The 21,469-nt window shown below is 44.7% G+C and overlaps 1 protein-coding gene across 3 annotated transcripts in view; it reads right to left on the bottom strand.

Moving 5' to 3' along the window:
- Positions 1-3,789: 3,789 nt before the first annotated feature.
- Positions 3,790-21,469, bottom strand: part of LOC146577308 (uncharacterized) — a 32,903-nt gene continuing 15,223 nt past the window's right edge. Inside the window, exons 1-3 of one of the 3 annotated variants that reach the window (XM_085253036.1) lie at positions 9,446-9,721; positions 4,145-4,349; positions 3,790-4,029 (exon numbers count right to left, since the gene is read on the bottom strand). In XM_085253036.1, coding sequence (XP_085109162.1) covers positions 3,989-4,029; positions 4,145-4,349; positions 9,446-9,532 — 333 coding nt within the window. In that variant the 5' untranslated portion in view covers positions 9,533-9,721 and the 3' untranslated portion in view covers positions 3,790-3,988. Of the gene's footprint in view, positions 4,030-4,144; positions 4,350-9,445; positions 9,722-21,469 lie in introns of those variants that run through there. The other 2 variants (XM_085253054.1, XM_085253044.1) reach the window with 2 other exon arrangements.

Consider the following 21,469-nt stretch of genomic DNA (forward strand, 5'->3'; position numbering starts at 1 on the left):
TTGGCTCCAGTTGTTCTAGATTCAATGATGTTGTTGCTACAGATACATGTCAGCATCTTTATTGAATTTTATATGAAGCAGAAATGGTGTCATTAGGAGAAGAAGAGGAGAACAAGTCCGGCGAGGAGGCAGCAGCTCTTAAAGATGAAACAGCAGCTCAGCCCTGAGCTCAGAGAGCTGCACATGAAAAAGCTCCTCAAGCAGATCCTGTCAGAGGTTTGTCATCAACAGGAGGAACTGTTCACATCATAGGATGAAGATGCTGTCAGCTGGATGAAGAAGGTTATTTAATGCAAACGTTCACACTGAAGTCAAATTGTTGTCGTGTTGAACAGATTCATGTACTGATCGTCTCCAGAATGTTAGAAGAGCTTCAATGAATCATTAGAAACAACTTACAGCTGCACAGCTGTGTCAAACACATCTGTGTGTCATTGTGGGATTGTTGTGTTTCTACATGTGACACACGTCTAAAACATGCACACAATCTGAACACAAACAGGGACTCATGTGTTCCCACAGCCAGATGCTGAGAGCCATTTCCTTGTAGTCCTGTGTCTACATACATGAACCATTAGATGTTATTGGAATGATTGTCAGCTCTGATAGTTTCATGTGTGTTTAGCTGGACGCTGTTTGATCCTCGACATGTTTAAAGGTGTCCAGTCCTGAGACACTGGGGCTGGAAACAGCTGTGATGTCATTGGACTGTCACACAGACAGAAGTGCATGAAGTGAGCAGCCGAGGAGCCGCTGATGTTTTGGATTCAACAGCATTTGAAAGGTCGACACAGACACATTTGCACACAGAAAGCTGAATCTGTCATATGCCACAGTGAACTCATTGTTCAGTGTTTTTCAGGAAGCTTCTTAACTGCCTCTGCTGCCAAACAAGCAGCTGATGTCCTTGAGAAGAAGCTGAAGAAGTCTTCAACAACAAATACAGGAAGTGGACTTTCAAATACTAGATTCACTTTAGACTCACAGAGAAATGACTCAACCAGCTGTGTTTGACTATATGAAAGGTCAGTGTGTGTCTGCACACAGACTGTTGTGTTGGACTGTTATTCAGTTGTCTGCTGAATGTTTTCAAATGTCTGCATCTCAGCTGTGATGAGGCTGGGGGTCATGGGAGGCCACCGTAGCAGCCTCTTCAACATCATGACATCATCATAAATGCTGCTGGACTGTCTGATGGGCTGACGGTGAAAAAGCCGTCGGGAAGGAAACAGAAGACATTTCAGAGGCTGCAGCAGATTTCTTTGATTCGGGGCCTTTTTCAGCTTTATTGGACAGAGCAGTGAAGATAAGTGACAGCAAAGCAGAGAGAAAGGGGGCGTGGCCGCTGGTTTCCTCTTTCTGGTGCAAAGTGGGCCAAAAACAAACAAGAGAGACGGACTCGCGACAGAAAAGCCGATCAGCTGATCATTGATCAGTTTCACGATTGAAGTAGCAGCCGGAGAGCGAGAGGCAGTCGCTCGTTAAGCTTAACGCAGGAATGCTTTACAAACATTCAGAGATGGACTTACACACTTGCTTTACTTCTCTCGGGGATAACTTTGTCGAAGATGAAATGCCGGGTTGCTAGCGAAGCTCCACATGCTATCCAGACCACCGACAGGTCCCGCATGCCACAGCCGCTCTATCACATGATGCATACTGCTCCAACGTGCTAACGTTCTGAGGTGAGTTACGGCGTGTTGCAAGTTTTGTGAGGTGCTTTCGTGATATTTAATGGATCGGATTATATTTTTTATTTTTCTCCGATATCCGATCCAGTAATTTAGGTCAGTATCGGACCGATACCGATACGTAATATCGGATCGGTCCATCTCTACTACTTTTAATACAGGGGCTCAAAAACAACAACATCTTTATTATATATCAGGACACAAAGTCATTTCATCTCAAAGGGAAACAGCTTTATTTGGAATAACCAGCACTATCAACTGGTTTGGGATCTCCACCAGTTTCATGTCTTTGCAGCTTCTCCAACAAAGTTCCTGTAAAATCAGCATGTTTGTCTTTATTGGTTTGATAGTGATTGATTATTCAGTCCCAATCTGCTGTCATCTAAAGAACAAAATGATGTTTCTATGAGTCACAAAGCTCCAGATGTTGTCGGCTTCACAAAGAAAACAAAGAACTTAAACACAAAGTGTTTGGAGCCAAAATGTTCCCAAGCTGCTCTTTTTGAAATGGCAGAGGTACAGTGGTGTCTAACAGCACACTGTGGAAGGCAAACATGTTATTGTTGGATGAAACTTCATGAATCCTTTGTAGATTTGAGCTGTTGGAGCCTTTCTTTTCTCTTCAGGTGTACAGATGCTGAGGAGGCAGGTGGAGCAGGTGGAGCTGTTGTGATGCTGGCAGAGGGTGTGTCTTAGTAACTCTGTGAGGCAGAAGTGGATCCAACATTGTGGATGTGTTGATGTTGGAGCCATTAAGAGTCTCTGGCCACACTGTAGGATTTCCCTTTGATCCACTGTGGGGGCATTTTGGAGTCTGTCAGTGAAACTCTTCATGTTTGTGTTTGACTCCAGTTTATAGAAACAGAGAAATGTGTCATGCTTTTGTTCGGCCTCCACAAATACACACATTTGTTCATTGGTTGGACTTTTTGGAAGGAGACACATTGAAAACCATGTTAATAAGATCTTGTTGTTTCCTGTGGATCCGACACAGAGAGTGGACTTCAGACAGAAAGCGTGGAAGAGATTTTAGAGGCCGTGTGTGGCAACAGGAAGTTTCTGTGTGTTTGCTGATCTTACATGTGGAAAACAACACGTGATGTTTGTGAAGTTCTACAATGATCATTGTTCTCACAGCATTTTGAGTGGGAACAGTTCAAACTGGGAGTAGTGGGAGTTATTTACTGATTGAAACAAGCTGAATGTTTCTGTGACGATGAAGATCAGCAGCTCAGCTGATCAATGAACTGACATCTATCAGTCGTTTCATGAGATGAAGTCATCAGCAGACATTTGTTCTGACTGTGTGATGAATGTCAGAAGGTCAGGGCTCTGCTTTAGTCACTGCTTGATGATCATTGGCTCATTGTTGAATCCAGGGCCCAGTCTGACCTCTGACCTTTGCTGCAGGTCTTCTGTGTTATCTCCACTTTCATGTCTGATCTTCTGCTGTATCGTCCAAAATAAACATCTGGATCATTTCCAACACTTCAGCAGATCTTTAGTTTGGGCAGTGCAGCACAGAATAACACATATTGTACTATACTGCCCACTTCCTGATCTTATTGGATCTGTGTGTGAGGTTGGTGAAGGAAACACATGTTTACTGAGTGAGTCGCTGCCATTAGGAACTAGTTTTTATATCACAGCCTGGAAATCACACAGGACCATTTCTGCAAGTGAAAAGTCGTCATTGGAGGAAAATGATTGTGTAGTTTGTGCGACTGAAGAATTGTCCCAACTACATGTGCTGCTGACCTTTGACCTTTTCTTTAGGTTCACAGAGGAGTCTGTGGGAACATCCAGAACTGAGGCATCTTGTGTACAAACGTGTTCAGACCAGATGTCAAATGATGTCAGATGTCATCCGTGAATGGATGCAACTGTGGATCGTTCCAATAAAATGAGACAGTTTTGTAAGTACAAGCCCACTACAACCCATCATCAACATTTTAAATTACATTATACATCTTCACTGATATAAAGCACCACTATTTTAACCTGATTCACTTTTTCCACCCTAACAGTTCATTCCTCAAATCAAACAAGATATTTGACCCTAAAAAAATGCATCAACAAATAATTTTGTAATAAAATATTTATTCTTCAACTTTTACAAGTGAAATCAAACAAGTGTGTTTAAGAGTGAAACCAGAGTGGAAGCTGCTCATATAGAGTCCAACCCAGGCTAAAGTAAGCTGAGTAGAGCAGCACCATCAAAGTGTCGGCTCTCTGAACACGGTGCAAGATCGCCATCTGCAGGACAAAACTAGTTTTTCTCGCCCTCCTCGTCAACATCAAGATGATGTCATCGTACAGCAACTGATTCCCTGTCCGTCTGGAACAAAGCATTTACATTAAAAAATACATTTACAGAAAATACAAACACCAACAACACATCTCATCATCACATGATATTTTATTATTTATTATATTATGTATTTTTATTGTACCATCAACATCAACAAATACCAGCATATTTTCTTTGGGATTGAGTAGAGTGGACCTTTCCCTTGGTTCACTTCCTGCTCGCAGCATCAGCTGACCTCTGACTTCCTGGTTAAGGTCTCTCAGCGTTGACTGGAATATCAAATCGGACTCACACCATGTTCTTGTAATGTGGTCATGTCTGTCCGCTGTTTGAAGAGCATCTCTGGCCTAAACACAATAGGAAGAACAACAACACGGCAAAAAAAAAAACAACACATTTCCATATTAGATGAAGGGCACCGTAACTGGAAATGGTAACATTCATCTGATGCTGCTTTGGATTTATCTTCTGTTTTAGATCAACTTTGATCACTTCGAGCCATCTTAAGTCCGTTTGTTCTAACTTCTCACTAACGTCTCATATGATTTCAGATCCCTGCTGTTCCCCAGCTGCCCTGTAGGTTTGTGCTTTGACCTCCAGAGGGCGACAAATCAGCACAGACAGAGAGCTCCATTCAAACTTTGCTGCCATCAGGAATAATTCTTCAAATATAATCATCAGTGTTTGAGCAGTTATGATATCAGGGACAATCTAGACATGTGTGACAATACTGAACATGTCACATGACACACCTCAAACATCATGTGATCCACTCTCAGTCTGCACTTTCATTCATGACTTCAACAGGTTGAAATGAGCTTTGAAGAAACATTCAGTGGAATAAATCTTTCATGGATTCATGTGAGCAGCAGATGAACTTTACAAAGAATCAGTGGATTTATCTTCTGTTTTAGATCAACTTTGATCACTTCGAGCCATCTTAAGTCCGTTTGTTCTTCTCACTCACTAACGTCTCGTATGATTTCAGATCCCTGCTGTTCCCCAGCTGCCCTGTAGGTGGCCTCAGTGTGTCTCACACCATTTACAGATGATTACAGGTCGTTTACAGTTCAAACAGGTCCAACATAAGAAATATGCAGAAAATATCCTGCTATAACAGTTTGGGTCAAAGTGCAGATGTTCCAGATGTTCTGAGTCTCTCTGTGTTTCATGTTAACATGTAGATGTTGGACCAAAGTGAAGCTTTTTGATGTGACAGCAGGAATGTGAAGTGTAACTCTGAGCTGTAGGAAATGAAACTAAACGGACTTTTTCTCCTTTATTTATAGGAAAGTGTAGGAGAGCAACAGATGAACAAGCGTTACTGTAACAGGAAACATCAGAGGACCTTTATGTTCATCATCATCACTGTTTCCTTGTTCTGTCACAAACACACAACACTTCCTGCTCTCTCTCTGATGGATCTGATTGGCTGTTTCATTCACAGGAGGTCAGGGCGTCACACAAACAGCTTTAACTGCACAACGACACACTTTAAATCATCTGCAGACAAACCTGTGTGTTTGATTTATGAAGAAATAATAAAGACGTGTGTACAGCTGTCCATGAAGCAGCTTCTCACACAAACTCTGACACTTCAGCCACTTTAATTCCTGCAAAGCTGCGTAATAAAGAGCTGTGACTGCTATGAGCTGCTGATGATGACTGCATGAAGCTCTCAGCTGAAGCTTCTTTCATTTATTTTAATGTTAATGTCGCCTTTTTAAGTCTGTGTGAGGATTTTAATGACACACATTAAAGGAGCTTCTTTGATTAGAACCAAATTCATGTTGATTTTCAGCCTGAAATGATAAAAACTTTAATAATTCTGTTTATAATCATCAACCTGGAGACTAATGAAAAGTATAATAGTGAAAAAAAGCCTTTATTATTTGAGTAATGCCTGAATCTGCTCAGAGACGGAGACAACACAGAGGTGTTGATGACAGTTTGACATTAACTGAATTAAAAACAAAGTGCTCTTATTGTGAAAATCTGCCTCCTACTTCTTTAAATCATTTTTATGTATTTTTTAACCTCACAGTGAAACATTGAGGCATTAATCTGACACAGTTTGATCAGCAGCTGTGTTTTCACTGACGTTTCACTTTGATTTGTTCAGACTGAGCAGAGAGGATCGGTTCTCTGTGTGCGCACTGCTGAGAAACACAAGCTCATTTCTGCTGTTTCATGAAAAGTGTTATGGAGGAACAAGAAGTTCAGCCTCTAAACTCTCAGCGTGAGGACTGAGTGAAGAGTTTCAGAGCAGAGAGTTTTGGCTCACAGCTTTTAGCGTCTACACAAAGAGACGATTACGCACTTGATCTGAGAACATCTCCACCTCCTACAAACAAACTCTCCTACGAGCAGCTGTCACAACCACAACAGGCAGAAGACTGGATTTCTTCAGGTCAGATTTACTGCAGTTTGCACTAAATTGTGTGTCACAGACATTGTAGTTCACATTTGTGCGACTCGTTTAAATCTTCTCCTCCTGAAAGTGAAACTCTTACAAACACATCAGGCCACAACCTGCTGCAGGTTAATGATTGATCTGAAGGCAGCTGACCTTTGAGCAGGAACTTGTGAGTCTTTTATTGTGTTTAGCACTGCCAAGTGCTGGCCTCTGCTTCCACCATCACATTTACACTGGTAGGTTCAGCACTGCTGCCTGCTTCAGACTGAATCCAGCAGCACAAAGACACAAGTTGAAATGAATAAAATCAGCATCTATTCCTTTATCACTGCTTTGTTACAGAGGAGAACAACGCTCCAGTAACGCGTAATCTGATTACTTTTTTCAAGTAACGAGTAAAGTAAGGGATTACTATTGCAAAAACAGTAATTCGATTACCGTTACTTTCCCGTAGGAACGCTGCGTTACTGCGTTACTAAAACCATGATTTTTTTGCGAGAATGTCTCACGACAGTGACGTAAGCGAGGGCGCCGTTAGTGACAACAGCTGTGTGCAGATCAACAATGGATCACATATCGAGTGCAGAGAGAGTGTGAGCGTGCAGCGTTTAAAGCGTGGAAGTACTGACCTTACTTTGAGTTTGATTCCATAAAAAGTGACAAAAACATTAGTGTCCATCGTGCGTGGGAAGAAAACTTCTTTTTACAGCGAAAAAAAACCCCTAAACTTCCAACAAGCACCGAGTAGCTACGACGTGATGGGAAACTCACAGAGACACTCGCGCGGATTCTTCCACTGACCACCGCGGCACACCTGCACCAGGGTAAACCTCCGCCTACCCTGCTCCTGCTTTACAGGTGAAAATAGAGCAACAGGACCGCTGAGTCTTTGACTTTATTTATTTTCTGCTGTGTTTTACTTGCATCTATTTGAAAGACTGAGTGTAAACACACAAAATATTTTATTTTATGTGCTGGAATGTGCAGAAAATAGGTTTAAATGTTAAACTAATTTCTTCCAGTCAGAGAATGTTGCAGATAATTAAATGTTTGCTTGATGCATAAAGTTAAAAGATTAAATCTAATAAAACAAGTTTTAAAAAGAGACTTTTCCATTTGATTACATTTTGTATGATGGATTATGCAGAAAAAGTAGAATTGGGCTGAAAGATCTATCACTTTATCACCTACTCAGGTTGTAAATCGTGTTTTTAAAAAGTAACTAAGTAATTAATTACTTTTGAAAATAAGTAATCAGTAAAGTAACGGGATTACTTTTTTTGGGAAGTAATTAGTTACTGATTACTGTTTTCAAGTAACTTGCCCAACACTGGACAGAGTGTTGGCTTCATCACCGACACACGTCACCACATCAGGAAACAGCTGGTTCAGTGAGTATTTAAGGTTCACTGCAGACAAACTGGAGAAAAACGAATCACATGAAACATTTGTTACTGGTTTCTGACCTCGTCGTAGAGACTCACATACCTGTGTTCTGCTATCAGTGTGATCACATGTGCTGGTACAGTTTGCCAGGTTGACCCATGTAACCTCCACTATCCTGTAGACGTGGAATATGTTTCACATATGGATCGCTTCCTTACTCGACTATGACTGTGTGCTTCACAGGTGCTTACTGAAGTGCTGCTTTACACAAAACCAGACAGTAAAAATAAGAACTGCAGGTCCAGACCACAGGTTTATGTGTTGATAATGATGATGTGCAGTCACTCATTGTCACAGGATACTTCCTGCAATGATGCTACAGGTCACGCAGTTCTGCAGAGGTGGAGGAAACAGATGCTTTTCCTAACAGAGACACTTTAACGACTTAAAGAATCTAACTGACACACAAACCTCAGTTTGTCTGACATTCATGAGAGTAAACTGCTCCTGAATGTTCTGTTAGTTCACTGGATGATTGCTCCTGTTTACCTGACTTCAAATGTAAAGATCCCTGAGACAAACTCTCAGTTTCAGGCCACACGAGTTCAGCGGCGACACGATCGCACAACCAGCCGCGACGTTAAAGGCTGACGCGCTCACTACCTTTGGTTGCAGCGTTCCACTCTCAGCTCACACGACATACACAAAAATAATGACGCTGGATGCTTCTGTGTCCTCAGAAACACCAGATCGCTGTTCACGAGAAAAGGATGGAAACGGAGTGAGACATCACTCCCGGCGGACACACAAACACTGTGCTAAGGTTTGTTTCAAAACTGAGCTCCTGGGTTGTGTAGCTGCTGAGCGAGCAGGTGGCACACAAAGACGCGCTGTCAGGAATCATTACATCGAGACTGACAGGACGTCACTGGTACATAAACACTGATCTGTGGTTTACTGACAATGTTCTCAACAACAGACGCACAACCCTGGTTTGGTCTGGTTATTTGTGTTGTACGGCTTCGTTGGTCTGACGAGCTTTTAGGGATGTCAGCAGAAGGATTTCACGTGCTGAGGTCATATTTATGAATCAACCTGAACAGCTAATACTTTACCTCTTTATTTTATAACACATACGAACACGTTATAGTAGATTTGTGCAATGTGTGTTTCACGTCTTTATGGGCGTATAGATCTGTAAACAGGCTGATGGGTGTGTGTCTGTTTATTGTAGCGGTGCAGAAATGTTAAAAATGATGATAATAACAACACTTCTCACATCAGGCTACAACACAAACCTCCTGATAGCTGCAAACAGCAAAACCCCCAACGACAGGCACACAAAGGGCAAGCAGGGACCCACCCTGACAGCATGTGAGCCTCCTACTACGACTCACTGTGGAGCAACACAACACCAGGAGACGGAGGATATGAGAGAGGATACAACTGCTGTGGGGGAGCAGCCACACACTCCACAGGAGACGACGGGGTGAGAGATGGTTCGGTGCTCCTAACATCATGTGGACGCTCGTCTGCACATAAACAAACCTCACCTAACCCCACCTCCTTTCTCTTTTTGCAGGGTGGGGTGCTCCATCCTTACACACTTTGCACCACGTGGCTCTCCATCTATTCGTTTACCTTCTTGGGTCTCTTCCTCCTCTGTCCCAGCCCATTGAGGCGATCGCTGGGGTCCAGCCTGTAGTGGGAGTGGCTGTCCTCGCTCATCCTGTCCCCGTCCACTCCGGGTTATTCCTTTCTTCTTTCTGTCCTCTGAATCGAGCTGACCTCTCTCCTCTCTGGTCCTCGCTCTCTGAGCCGGCGGAGCATGAGAGAGAGGAGTGGTTGGGGAGAGGGAGGGGAGACGAGCGAGGGAGGGAGGGAGCACAATGGTGTTGCCATGGCAGCAGCTGCCACCAGTGTTTATCTGGAAACGTCGCTGGCAAACCAGAATAGTTGCCACACGTTGCCACACTCGCACATTCGGCAGCCACACGTTTGTGTGCGACCTGCCCGTGGCTTCCTCGTTACAGACACACTGAGAGGAAACGCTCAGACACAAGGCCGAACATGAACGAACACTCGTGTGTGGGAGGAACAGGGCACAGACTCCACGCCGTCGTTAAAGATGGCGTGTGTGCTAAACGGAGCTGTGCGCTGATCGATCAGTCAAGTGAAAAAAACAAAGGAAGCTGTCTGGATGGAGTTTGCTGCTCCCACTAATCAAAGAGATGCATCACAGCTGGAGCTGATTGATGCACGAGCCACCGTTTGCACAATCCCACCGACTCCACGCTTGTGTTTCCTTTCTGCACCATGTTGTTAACACTGACCCCACACTGTGTTCATGAGCTAAAGAAATCAGGATGATTGATTGATTTCACGGACTCGTCTGCACAAAGCATTTTGTAGGTTACAGCATGAAACGACTGTAATCTCCACATTTACACTCACAGTTTCTGTTTTACTCTCAAACTGATCAATAACAGCTTTCCTGTGTAACAAACACACAAAATAAAACAACTGTACCACCAATCAAACACAAGGAAAATAAATGATATTGTGAGTTCAGCAGTGGGTCTGTGACCGGTGTGTAAGAGGACGATAGATGAGTGGGTGTTTGTAGAAACAACCTTTGTGATTTAAATGTGAGACAGCAAAGCGTCAGACAGAAGCCTGAGCTGAATATTTCCTGTGATATGAAGTCACCGTGTTTGGGTCGGTCAGTGGACTACTACTCAGTGAGTGTCCCACACACACACAGACCCACACAGACCCACACACACACACAGACCCACACAGACCCACACACCCACACAGACCCACACAGACCCACACACACACAGACCCACACACACACACAGACCCACACAGACCCACACACACACACAGACCCACACACACACACAGACACACACAGACACACACACAGACCCACACAGACCCACACACACACACAGACCCACACAGACCCACACACACACAGACCCACACACACACACAGACCCACACACAGACACACACAGACACACACACAGACTCACACAGACCCACACACACACACAGACCCACACAGACCCACACACACACAGACCCACACACACACACAGACACACACAGACACACACACAGACCCACACAGACCCACACACACACACAGACCCACACACACACACACAGACACACACAGACACACACACAGACCCACACAGACCCACACACACACACAGACCCACACAGACCCACACACACACACAGACCCACACAGACCCACACAGACTCACACACACACACACAGATCCACACAGACCCACACACACACACAGACCCACACAGACACACACACAGACCCACACAGACACACACACAGACCCACACAGACCCACACAGACCCACACAGATCTTAATGATGGCCTCAGGCTTTGAGCTCCCACTAACAGCAGGTCCCAGCAGCATCTCATTAATAGTGATGAAAAATGCAGCTACAGCTGCTTTTCCACTACTGGAAGTTAATGAGGTCAAAGCTGGAGCTTCACCCTGTTCAGACTGAACCATGTGAGCCGGCCTCACTCCACAGAGGACGCCTCCAGGACAAGCGTGGGCTCCATCGAGGCCCACAGCTGCTGTGACATCGTGGACGTGTTCTTCAGCTTGTTTTTCAAACAATCTCAGCAAACGTGCCAAAATCATCTTCAGGGAGACTCTGTGGCACACAATCCAAAAACAAAGAAGGCTAAAGGACATGCTCTGTCCTCTGTGTTACCCACAGTCGTGGCTCAAATGTGGGACCTGAACACTGTGGGAACCTGAGGGGCAAATCTGAGGATTTCATTTGGCTTTTTCATTAGAGATAAGATGGATTATGTGAATGAAAAGGCAACACACACACACACGTAGGGTAGCTGTAGCCCGACTGGCTCATCTGCTAATCAGAGGGTTGCTGGTTCGATACCTGGGATCCAAAGTGCAAACTCTTGGGGAACGAGTCTACTTTGTGTGCATCTGAGGTTGAAGCGGAGCTGGTTTCAATAAACTGCTAGTTTCCCTTTCATACTCCTGAAGGACGTTCCTCACAAAGAGCGAGGCAGCAAGTCTGTGCAGGTCCTCAGAGTTTCATCTCTCACCCAGTTCCAAGCCCAGTTTGTGTCCCAGATACATGCCGCTGATGGCCAGGAAGTGACATCACTGGATCAGTTATGAGAGCGAACCCTTCAAGACTCAAACCTGCCTGGCAACGAGGGAAACGGCTACACAGGAAGTCCAGTGACGGGGTGCAGATGTTCCATCACCGGGATGTCATCGCTTGTTGTGTTTGCGTCACGGGACTTCCAGGTTGTGTTGCTGTAACAGCCCCACCCACACTGAGGTGGTGCTCAACTGTAACTGAGAAACAGAGTCGAGTAGAGCTGAGGCAGTTATGTTCTACTGGAAAAGAGGCGACTGTGGCTCAGGACGTCAGTCGGTAGTTCGATCCCCGGCTGCTCCAGTCTGCGTGCCAAAGTCACCTTGGGCGGGATACTGGCCCCTGTTGCTGCCAGTGCTTTTATTAGATGCTCTGGAACTGGTTTAGTGCTTAGGGAGGGTAGAAGAGTGCTGTATAAGAACCAGTGCATTTACCATTTACCATTACTCTGGTTGCCAGTTTGCTACGGTCACCGGCGGTTTGTACAGAGGACACAGACCTGTATGTGAACAGATAGGGAGAGTGTTTAACTCCAGAGGAAAAGTTGGTTTAAGGTGCTGCATGTTCCACATGTGCACTGCACATCTGCAGCTAGTAGCTGAGGAGTGGTTTCCACGCACGCGACGTCCATACCCCCTCTGTCCTCCACAGGGGCTGAGATCCAGCTCTTTGGGCCCTCACAACCCCAACATCGCTCTCACACACAGCACCTGCTCCGGTCAGCTGATTAGACAGCTCATTGTGTGTGTGCGAGGTGAATTAAGGTTATTATAAAGGACATTCAGATATCATCTCTTATCTGGGAGAGCAGCCAGCAGCTGCAGGAGGTGAGCATCCAACGACATGATGAACCCAAAGACTCCAGCTCAGCCAAACTACAGTTACAGATTACAGTTACACTCCTAACTGTTCCTGCAGTATTTAAGAAAGACGTCAGTGATTCAGACCAAAACTGCTCTGCTAACTTCACATTTACTAAACATTAATGTTCCCAACACAGATTTACATGAGAATGACAGGACATCATAGCCCCCCCTGCCCCCCTGATATTACATCACTTCAATCCCAAACAGAAGGAAAGGAAAGATCAAATCTGTCTTGAACCTCTGCTTCAAAGTTACAGGAACACTGGAGTCACTCTCACTGTCAGAGACCTCAGTGTGTTGGAAGCTGCTAGAAGAAGCAGATGGGGGAGAGGAAGAGGAGGGCCACGGTGCTGATCTGAGGAAGTCTTCTGATCAAACCACAGCAGACCAACAAGCCCGACGTCGTTCTGATCCAACATGAAGGCTTCCATCTGTCTATTCTGTCACATCGCACACGTCTCAAGTCATCCTGTTCAACCCATCACAACATAATAGTAACAATAAAACAAAGGCAGTGGAGCGTTCACCACGAGCTTCTACAAAAGTGCACGTTCATTTTAATAAAACAGTTTTTACAGCAGTGTGCGAACATTAATATGTTGTAACCAAACGTTTGTTACACCAGCTGCACTGAACCTGTGGAGACTGGAAGTTATTTGCTGCTGGTTTGTTCAGACCTGTTACTGCACACCTTGCATAGTTTGCATAGTTTCCTTCACTGCATGCAAAGAGACGAGGCGGGTGGAAACCTGCGACCCTGAACACATCACCAGTCCATCACAGTCAAACACTCACGGCTGTAATCTATTTCAAATCAAAGTGTTTGCACGGTGAGAAGAAGCTGGCGTCGCTGGGGGAGCGTGCGCCCGGCTGCACTTAAACACAATCTTCATTGGTGCTGTGAAACATCCACGTCTCACTTCATCTGCAAAGAAACCTGATGCATCGCTTTGGAAATATTTGAAATCCCTCATTTGTCACTATGCACGACGAGTCGACCGGCTGACCAACCTCAGGTTATGCAGCGAGTGCTGAGAAGCAGCTAAATGGCTGCAGTGACTTTATTCCCTGAGTGGGTGTGTGTGCATGAAAGCCAAAGGGGGGCTGTGTAAGAAACAAGGGGAGTCTCTGTTGTGCTCACAAAGAGGAAACCAAGATCTGGATTTTATGGCCGAAAGAAGAAAACATCTTTTCAAAGTTTCCCAGGCCCACTGTGGAGACGCCCACAGCTCCAACATGAAGGTCATCACAGTAATGCAGCCGAGTGCTGACAAAGGCGTGGATCAAAGTGCTGCCGTGAAAGAATTGGCTTTGTTTTTGCAGCTGCCTGAGCTGAAAGAAGCTAGATTTGACCACTGCCTTGATTTGACCACTGCAGGTAGAATGAAATGCCAGCATGTTGTTCACACTTCTTACCCGAGCTGTTCTCCAGCGCATCCGTGAGTGTGGCTGTGAACAGAGGAAGCACTCGAGCAGAAAGTGCTCGTGTGAATGAGTTCAGAGTAGAGCAGCTCGATGTGGGAACAACTCGTGGCGTTCATTTAGAGAACGAATATGTTCATGGTTACTGTACATTTCAGAAATGTGACACTTTAAATGAGAAACACGATTCTGCTTTAACAACAGGGGAGCCTGTTCACTATAAACACCATCCAGCCATAACTCTGCCTGCACCCACAACACGGAGACAAATATGTCAGCGTTGTAGCGCAGTTCTGTAACAGCCACCACAAATATCTCCTCAGCCGAGCCGCCCTTCGTGCCCCTCCCACAGCCACATGCTCCGTCAGTCTGCCTGGCAGAGAGGGAGGGGGGCGTCTGGCCTAGTGCCAGGCTCTCTCAATATTTTATGAGAGGGAGGGGAGGGAGGAGGTGCAGCGGGTTGGTTGGGGGTTAAGAGACTAGCTACACTGAACTACGACGGGGAAACAATTATCCTCCCTGCTGAATTTATAAGTTTGCTCACTTACAGAGAAATGAACAGTCTCTGATTTTTACCTGAGTTTAGAAACATCGAACAAAAAACATATCAGTTATGAACAGATCTGCATGTCCCTGAATGAAGTGTGTGGTCCTCTACAACCCTGGATCCCACAGACTGGCTGTGGGACTCTCAGCATATAGATGCAAAGGGCGTCAGCATGAAGCTCGGTGACTGTGGGTGCAGCAGTTCTGACCATGATGTGATCTGTCAGCCTCATGGGCGGAGGATGATCATAGGAAAGGAAACTCACACAGGAGGAGCTGGTTAATGGTGAGAAGGCAGGTGGATGACAGTCACCACATACTGGTAACACTGGTAGAGGATTGAACTACTGCAGCACCCACGCGGTTTAGCATGTACAAGCCCGTCTGAGGTTTGACCGTCTGGATGATTGGCTGAAGGCTGAGAAATGCTGAGTGTGACACACCAACATCCCCACAGTCAAACACACAGTGGTGGCCGTGGATGGGTGCAAACAAAGCAGGGGCTGAAGAAGAAGTGGGCTAGCCAGCCTCCAGAGCCTCCTTTACTAAATCTGTGGAAGCAGCTGTAAAGAGGAGTGGGCCAAAATCCCTCCGGACATGTCGGCACTTTTTGATCAGTTCAGATTCTGGGAGATCGCTCTGATATAAAACATGTATAGACCAGAAACGAACAGAAACATCCGTTATTGTCCTGATTGGGGAAATCCCGGTGCTCCAGCAGCAGAGTGACGGGCAGGAGCAAAGCCTCACACAAATAAGAACTACGAGACTTACAGTAACAATAAGAGCTGAACAACATGGAACAGCAGCAGAGTGACGGGCAGGAGCAAAGCCTCACACAAATAAGAACTACGAGACTTACAGTAACAATAAGAGCTGTACAACATGGAACAGCAGCAGAGTGACGGGCAGGAGCAAAGCCTCACACAAATAAGAACTACGAGACTTACAGTAACAATAAGAGCTGTACAACATGGAACAGCAGCAGAGTGACGGGCAGGAGCAAAGCCTCACACAAATAAGAACTACGAGACTTACAGTAACAATAAGAGCTGAACAACATGGAACAGCAGCAGAGTGACGGGCAGGAGCAAAGTCTCACACAAATAAGAACTACGAGACTTACAGTAACAATAAGAGCTGAACAACATGTAACAGCAGCAGAGTGACGGGCAGGAGCAAAGCCTCACACAAATAAGAACTACGAGACTTACAGTAACAATAAGAGCTGAACAACATGGAACAGCAGCAGCGATGGAAACAACCTCGTGTTTGTTGGAGCAGGGATGGTTAGAAAGAGACGACGCTGCTTTGTGCACGGACCATATTTATGAGTACGAGTAGTGAGTTTAATGATATTTCAATTATATGACAAATATCCAGTGTTGGGGAGTAACGGAATACATGTACGAGTAACTGTATTCTGTTACAGTTACTGTTTAAACAGGTGGTATTCAGAATACAGTTACTTTGTTGAAATAAATGGATTACACGGCGGTACTTTCCTGTTTCATATTGTGGCGGGTCAGGACTGTTTGGGTTTGTTTGACATGTTCTGTTGTTCCAGGCGGCAGCGTTGTGGTTGCCATGGTTACAGGGTGACACGCTGCGTGTTTCCTGGGTGAGAGAGGCCTTGTTGTTGTTGTGCTAAGCTAACAGGCAGAATGTAGCATCATGGGCAGTGTAGTCCGTGCTGCAGGGAGAATGGACTGCTGTACCCGTGATGTGTCTGTGAGCGAGGAGGGAGAGAAAGGAAAAGCACAGCTGTCACCGAGCAGAAACGGGAGCTGGAAGCATGTAAATATAATAATAACCACTGCAAGAAGAGAGCCTGACGAGCCCAGCTGTAAGTAAGCTGTTAAGACTCGACCGTACACCGTGTTCCTGTTTTCCTCCGAAAACAATAAGTTCTGTTGTCTGTGAAGGTTCTCAGTCATCCAGGTCATCGTAGTCTGAGGAGCTTGCAAAGAAAAGCGTCTGGACTTCTTTAAGTTGCTTGAAGACGTTTCACCTCTCATCCGAGAAGCTTCTTCAGTTCTAAGAACAGAAGGTTTGACTCTGTTCTGCTCCTTTGACAATAAGTTCTGTTGGAGCAGCCTTTCAACGCCTCTCTGTCTCTGCTAGCAAAGTTGACCCAGACAACAAAGTAAAGCTCGTTTTCAGCTACGAGCCGACACGAACCCGACGTGTTAGCCAGAGGTCCCTTTACTACGGTTCGGAGCCGCGGACCTTCAGTAACAGTAATAAATCACAGCAACAGTACATTCATGTAGTTGTAAACAGCATGATAATATATTAAGTAATCCAAAGTATTCAGAATACATTACTCTCATTGAATAACGTTACAGAATACATTTTGGGGCATGTAATCTGTAGTGGAATACATTTGAAAACACTGCAAATATCCAGCACACTGACAGCTGTGACCTTATACACATGCCCAGTGAAAGGTTGATTGAACACTGTACATGGTATATAGCTGGTCTGGGGTCAGATTCTGCCAACCAGGCAGCGCTGCCTCATGACACGGGGCTGGATCAGCCATCTATTGATCCATCCCAGAGAAGATGAAGGACACGTGATGATGACACCACTGTGCAGTTCACATTGGAGGGCTTTATTCCATCCACTGAGTCATCAGAGCTGTGGGCCTTCTGTGAGCTCTGCAGTGTGGCTGACAAAGCTGACCAACTTAAGTGTCCAACTTTCAGGATTTTTGCTAAGCTGTCACTCACTGTAGCTATCATCTCACACACTTGGCTACTTTTCTCTGTAAAGGTGTTTGATGACAGAGTCTTAACCCCTGCATATGAAGATAATGTGTTTGATATATCTGTTAATACCTGACACGACTTCTTTCCTTTCAAGTCTGTTTCACATCCAATTGTAGAGACAAGTGTGTCAGAGGATCGTGTGAAAGGATGTTCTGTCTTTCTTCAACATACATATCTGTCACGTATTTACATAAAGAGAAATCGTATCGATGGCGAGGCTGGCGAGGAGGGCCGGCCCTCACCGATCCACCGTTTATATGCAGCCTGTGTCTTTCATGTGTCTCCACCTGGATCCCTGCTGAGCCACTTCCTCCCCAGCCCTCAGAAACACTGTTGCTATAGTAATTGTATCTAAGTGAATAACCATAGCAACCACAGAGATGTTTTGGATGGCACAATGGTAGCTGCTGGTTTTAAGTGCTGGAGATCAAAGGGGCCTAACGTTGTTAGGGAAGAGGAGGGGGGTTAATCAGTGTCGGGGAAAGCGGAGACCAGCGGGGTCGGCAGGAGCAAGCAGGAGGCAAAGGGAGGAGCGAGGAGAACGACGGTTTTCCCTCATGGCACCAACACCCGTCCCATTTCCCTGCGGTCCAATAATTAGCTGTTTGGGGTATACTGCGACAGGAAGACGGCTCCTGCTGTCGAGCTTGCAGTGATGGTTAGTAGCTGTTCCACCCATGCTGTGTGAAACTTAATACACGGCCTCATTAAAGATGGAAATTAGCCTTTGGCTATAATCTGGCATGTTTACATTCATGTAATTTTTCTTTTTTTTCTTTTTTTTACATTTATGTTCATTAACATGCACGGTCCTAAATAAATAAATTTACGAATAAATTCTTTACAAATCCTACCATGTGAATTCATGGATTTTTTTTCACATTCTGTCTCTCACAGTTGAAGTGTACCTCTGGTGCAAATTACTGACCTCTGTCATCATTTTAGGTGGGGGAACTTGCACAATCGGTGGCTGACTAAATACTTTTTTGCCCCACTGTAAAACTCCCTGTCTGAATTACTTCTATGATTTATCGTGCAGTTTAGTGCAACTACAAGAAGGCTCTTATTACTAATAGGGATGGGTATCGTTTAGGTTTTATTCGATACCGGTGCCAAACCGTTACTTTTGAAACGGTGCCGGTGCTTAAACGGTGCTCAAACCGGTGCTTAAAGAATGGAGAACACAAAACTGGTCCAAAAACCTCTCATGTTCATCTGTTTTTTTGTAAAAAGATAACAATGTTAGCCTTTTCTGCAGCTATGGGGCATATATGGTATCACTCTTGGCTGGAAGCAGTGCTTAAACAATGGAAAAAACACAAACTTTGTCCAAAAACCTCTCATGTTTAACTGTTTTCCACTTTTTCTTTGGTCATTTTAGCCTTTTTGGCCAGGGTGAAGGGAGTATCTGCCATCAAACAAGAAGACAGCCGCATGTAGCTATGATGATGTTTGCTAGTTCACCTTACATGCATTAATGTAATAACGTGGTTAGCCTGCTCAACGTAAATTACACACGAACAACATTAAGCTACTCACGCAGAGAAGAACGGCTGCTGCTGCATCATCATCCTCATCATTTCTGCTACACTGGCAGGGCTAGGGGCCAGGACTCTCCTCTTCGGGTTTTTGGGGATGTTGCTAACTCCGGGTCCGATAACAGGCACCACACCTGCAGTAGATGTGCTCGGTGTGAGGTCTCGCAGCAAGCTATCAAATACGGCGCATTTCTCGGCTTTTAAAAAAAACGCTATGCGTCGCCAGGTGTTTCATCAGATTCGAGGTGTTACCTCCTTTGACAGCATCACAGTATCAGCTTAAAGCACTTGTTGCTGCTGAGTTTGCATCTTTTGCTGTGAAGTACAGCCAGACTTTGACCGCTTCGCCTTGGGCATTTTTAATCTGTAGCTCTGCTCTAAAAGAACGTACGTACCTGGGCCCGCCTACTATCCTCGGAAACGTAAAATGATTGGCTAGAATCTAAAGTGTATGACAGCTCAGGAAAAAAAAGCATGTTGCCTCTGCTCAGTGTCTGCTCAGTAGAACATGGATCTACATGTTCACTCCTGCACTGGCCAAAGCTGGTAGTGGTACTGCTTAGACTCTTTGAGTGCTAACATTGGTCCTCCAATCATTTGGTCTGGCTCTAACGGTGTGATTCAGACTGAGCAGACCTGGTGCATTTTGAAACAAAACTGCAGAGTCATTTTACTATTATTTAATAAGGAAGAACAGAGAAGAGTCCATGACCACGTTATATCAGTAAAGATGTTGTGTCTGCATGAGAGTAGACTGTCTCTGCAGGCAGCATCACACCCAAACAGAGCAGACAGCCTGTTCATCCTGAGCTCGCCAAGGTCACCAAAGGTCAGGCGGACAAAAACCTGCAGTCTTAACAAAGCCACAGGCAAAGACACTCTTTATTATCAACTATCTAATAAAACGCAAAACAGCCAAGAAGTGAATCTGCCATGAATTTCACAACTTTACAAGCTAAGAAATAGACACTGAGCTTTATATTGATTAAATATGTTAAATAGATATTAAATTAAATATAGATCCTGATAAATGCCTCGTTAATTTTCCATCATAGAATTACTGTTGAAACAACCCCTTATCCATGTTTGATGCCCTGCAATGGACTCACAGCCAACTGTAGAAAGCAGCCCAATCAGAGGCACTTTTTCTTTGACCCAGTTTATTCTAAGTCAAGGTCAAGGTCAAGGTCAGATTTATTTATATAGCACATTTCCAACAGCCGATGCTGCACAAAGTGCTTAACAATAACAATAAAATTAAAAACTACAGTGTAATACAATAATAACAATAGAAACAATAAAATAGAAGAATTGAAACAATACTAACTAATTCAGATAAATCCAAAATGCTTGGGTCATAATGTGTTAAAAGCCAGAGCGTAAAAGTGTGTCTTTAGTAAAGATTTAAATTGCTCAAGAGTTTGAGCAGATCTAATATTAAAGGGGAGACTATTCCAAAGTCTGGGACCTGCCACAGAGAAGGATCTATCACCACGGGATTTGAGGTTAGTCCGTGGAATGGACAACAATAGTTTTGAACTAGATCTCGTGGGTTTTCCTGGAGCATAGGCAGAGAGGAGCTCTGACAAGTAGGGGGGGGCTCGGGCGTTGAGTGACTTAAAAACAAAAAGTAAGAGTTTAAATTGGATCCTGTAGGGGACAGGGAGCCAGTGTAAAGAGGCTAAAATTGGGGTTATATGCTCTCTCCGTTTGGTACCAGTTAGCAGGCGAGCAGCAGCATTTTGAACCATCTGAAGGCGATGGATGGTGGCATGATCTAGGCCATAATACAATGAATTGCAGTAGTCCAATCTGCAAGTAAGAAAAAGGTGGATGATACGCTCGAAGACGTCAGCCGGAAGGTATGGCTTTATCCTGGCTAGCTGTCTTAGCTGAAAAAAACAGAACTGAACTACTGCACTCACCTGCTTATTCAATTTAAAAGAACCATCAATGTAAACTCCAAGGTTTTTTACATGTGTTTTACAATACGAGGAGAGGGTACCCAACGTGCTGTCGATATGATTGAAATTGCCAAAAATGACAACCTCAGTTTTGTTTTCGTTTAGCTGTAAAAAATTTAATGATAACCACTGTTTAACGTCGTCAAGGCAGCGTAATAAGAGCTGCGGTTGATCTGATCCTGATTTTAAAGGTAGATAAATCTGTAGATCATCCGCAAAGCAATGAAATGAAATGCTGTACCGCGAGAAGATGGAGCCCAATGGCAGCAAATAGAGTGCGAAGAGGGCGGGACCCAAAATAGAGCCTTGAGGAACGCCGTATTTAAGAGGAGCTAATTTGGAGTTGTGGGGGCCCATATTGACATAAAAGAA

This window comes from Mchenga conophoros, linkage group LG3, assembly GCF_057382185.1.
Source record: "Mchenga conophoros isolate Kocher_MC1m ecotype Shallow Benthic linkage group LG3, M_conophoros_male_GT1.1, whole genome shotgun sequence".
NCBI classification, from domain to species: Eukaryota; Metazoa; Chordata; class Actinopteri; order Cichliformes; family Cichlidae; genus Mchenga; species Mchenga conophoros.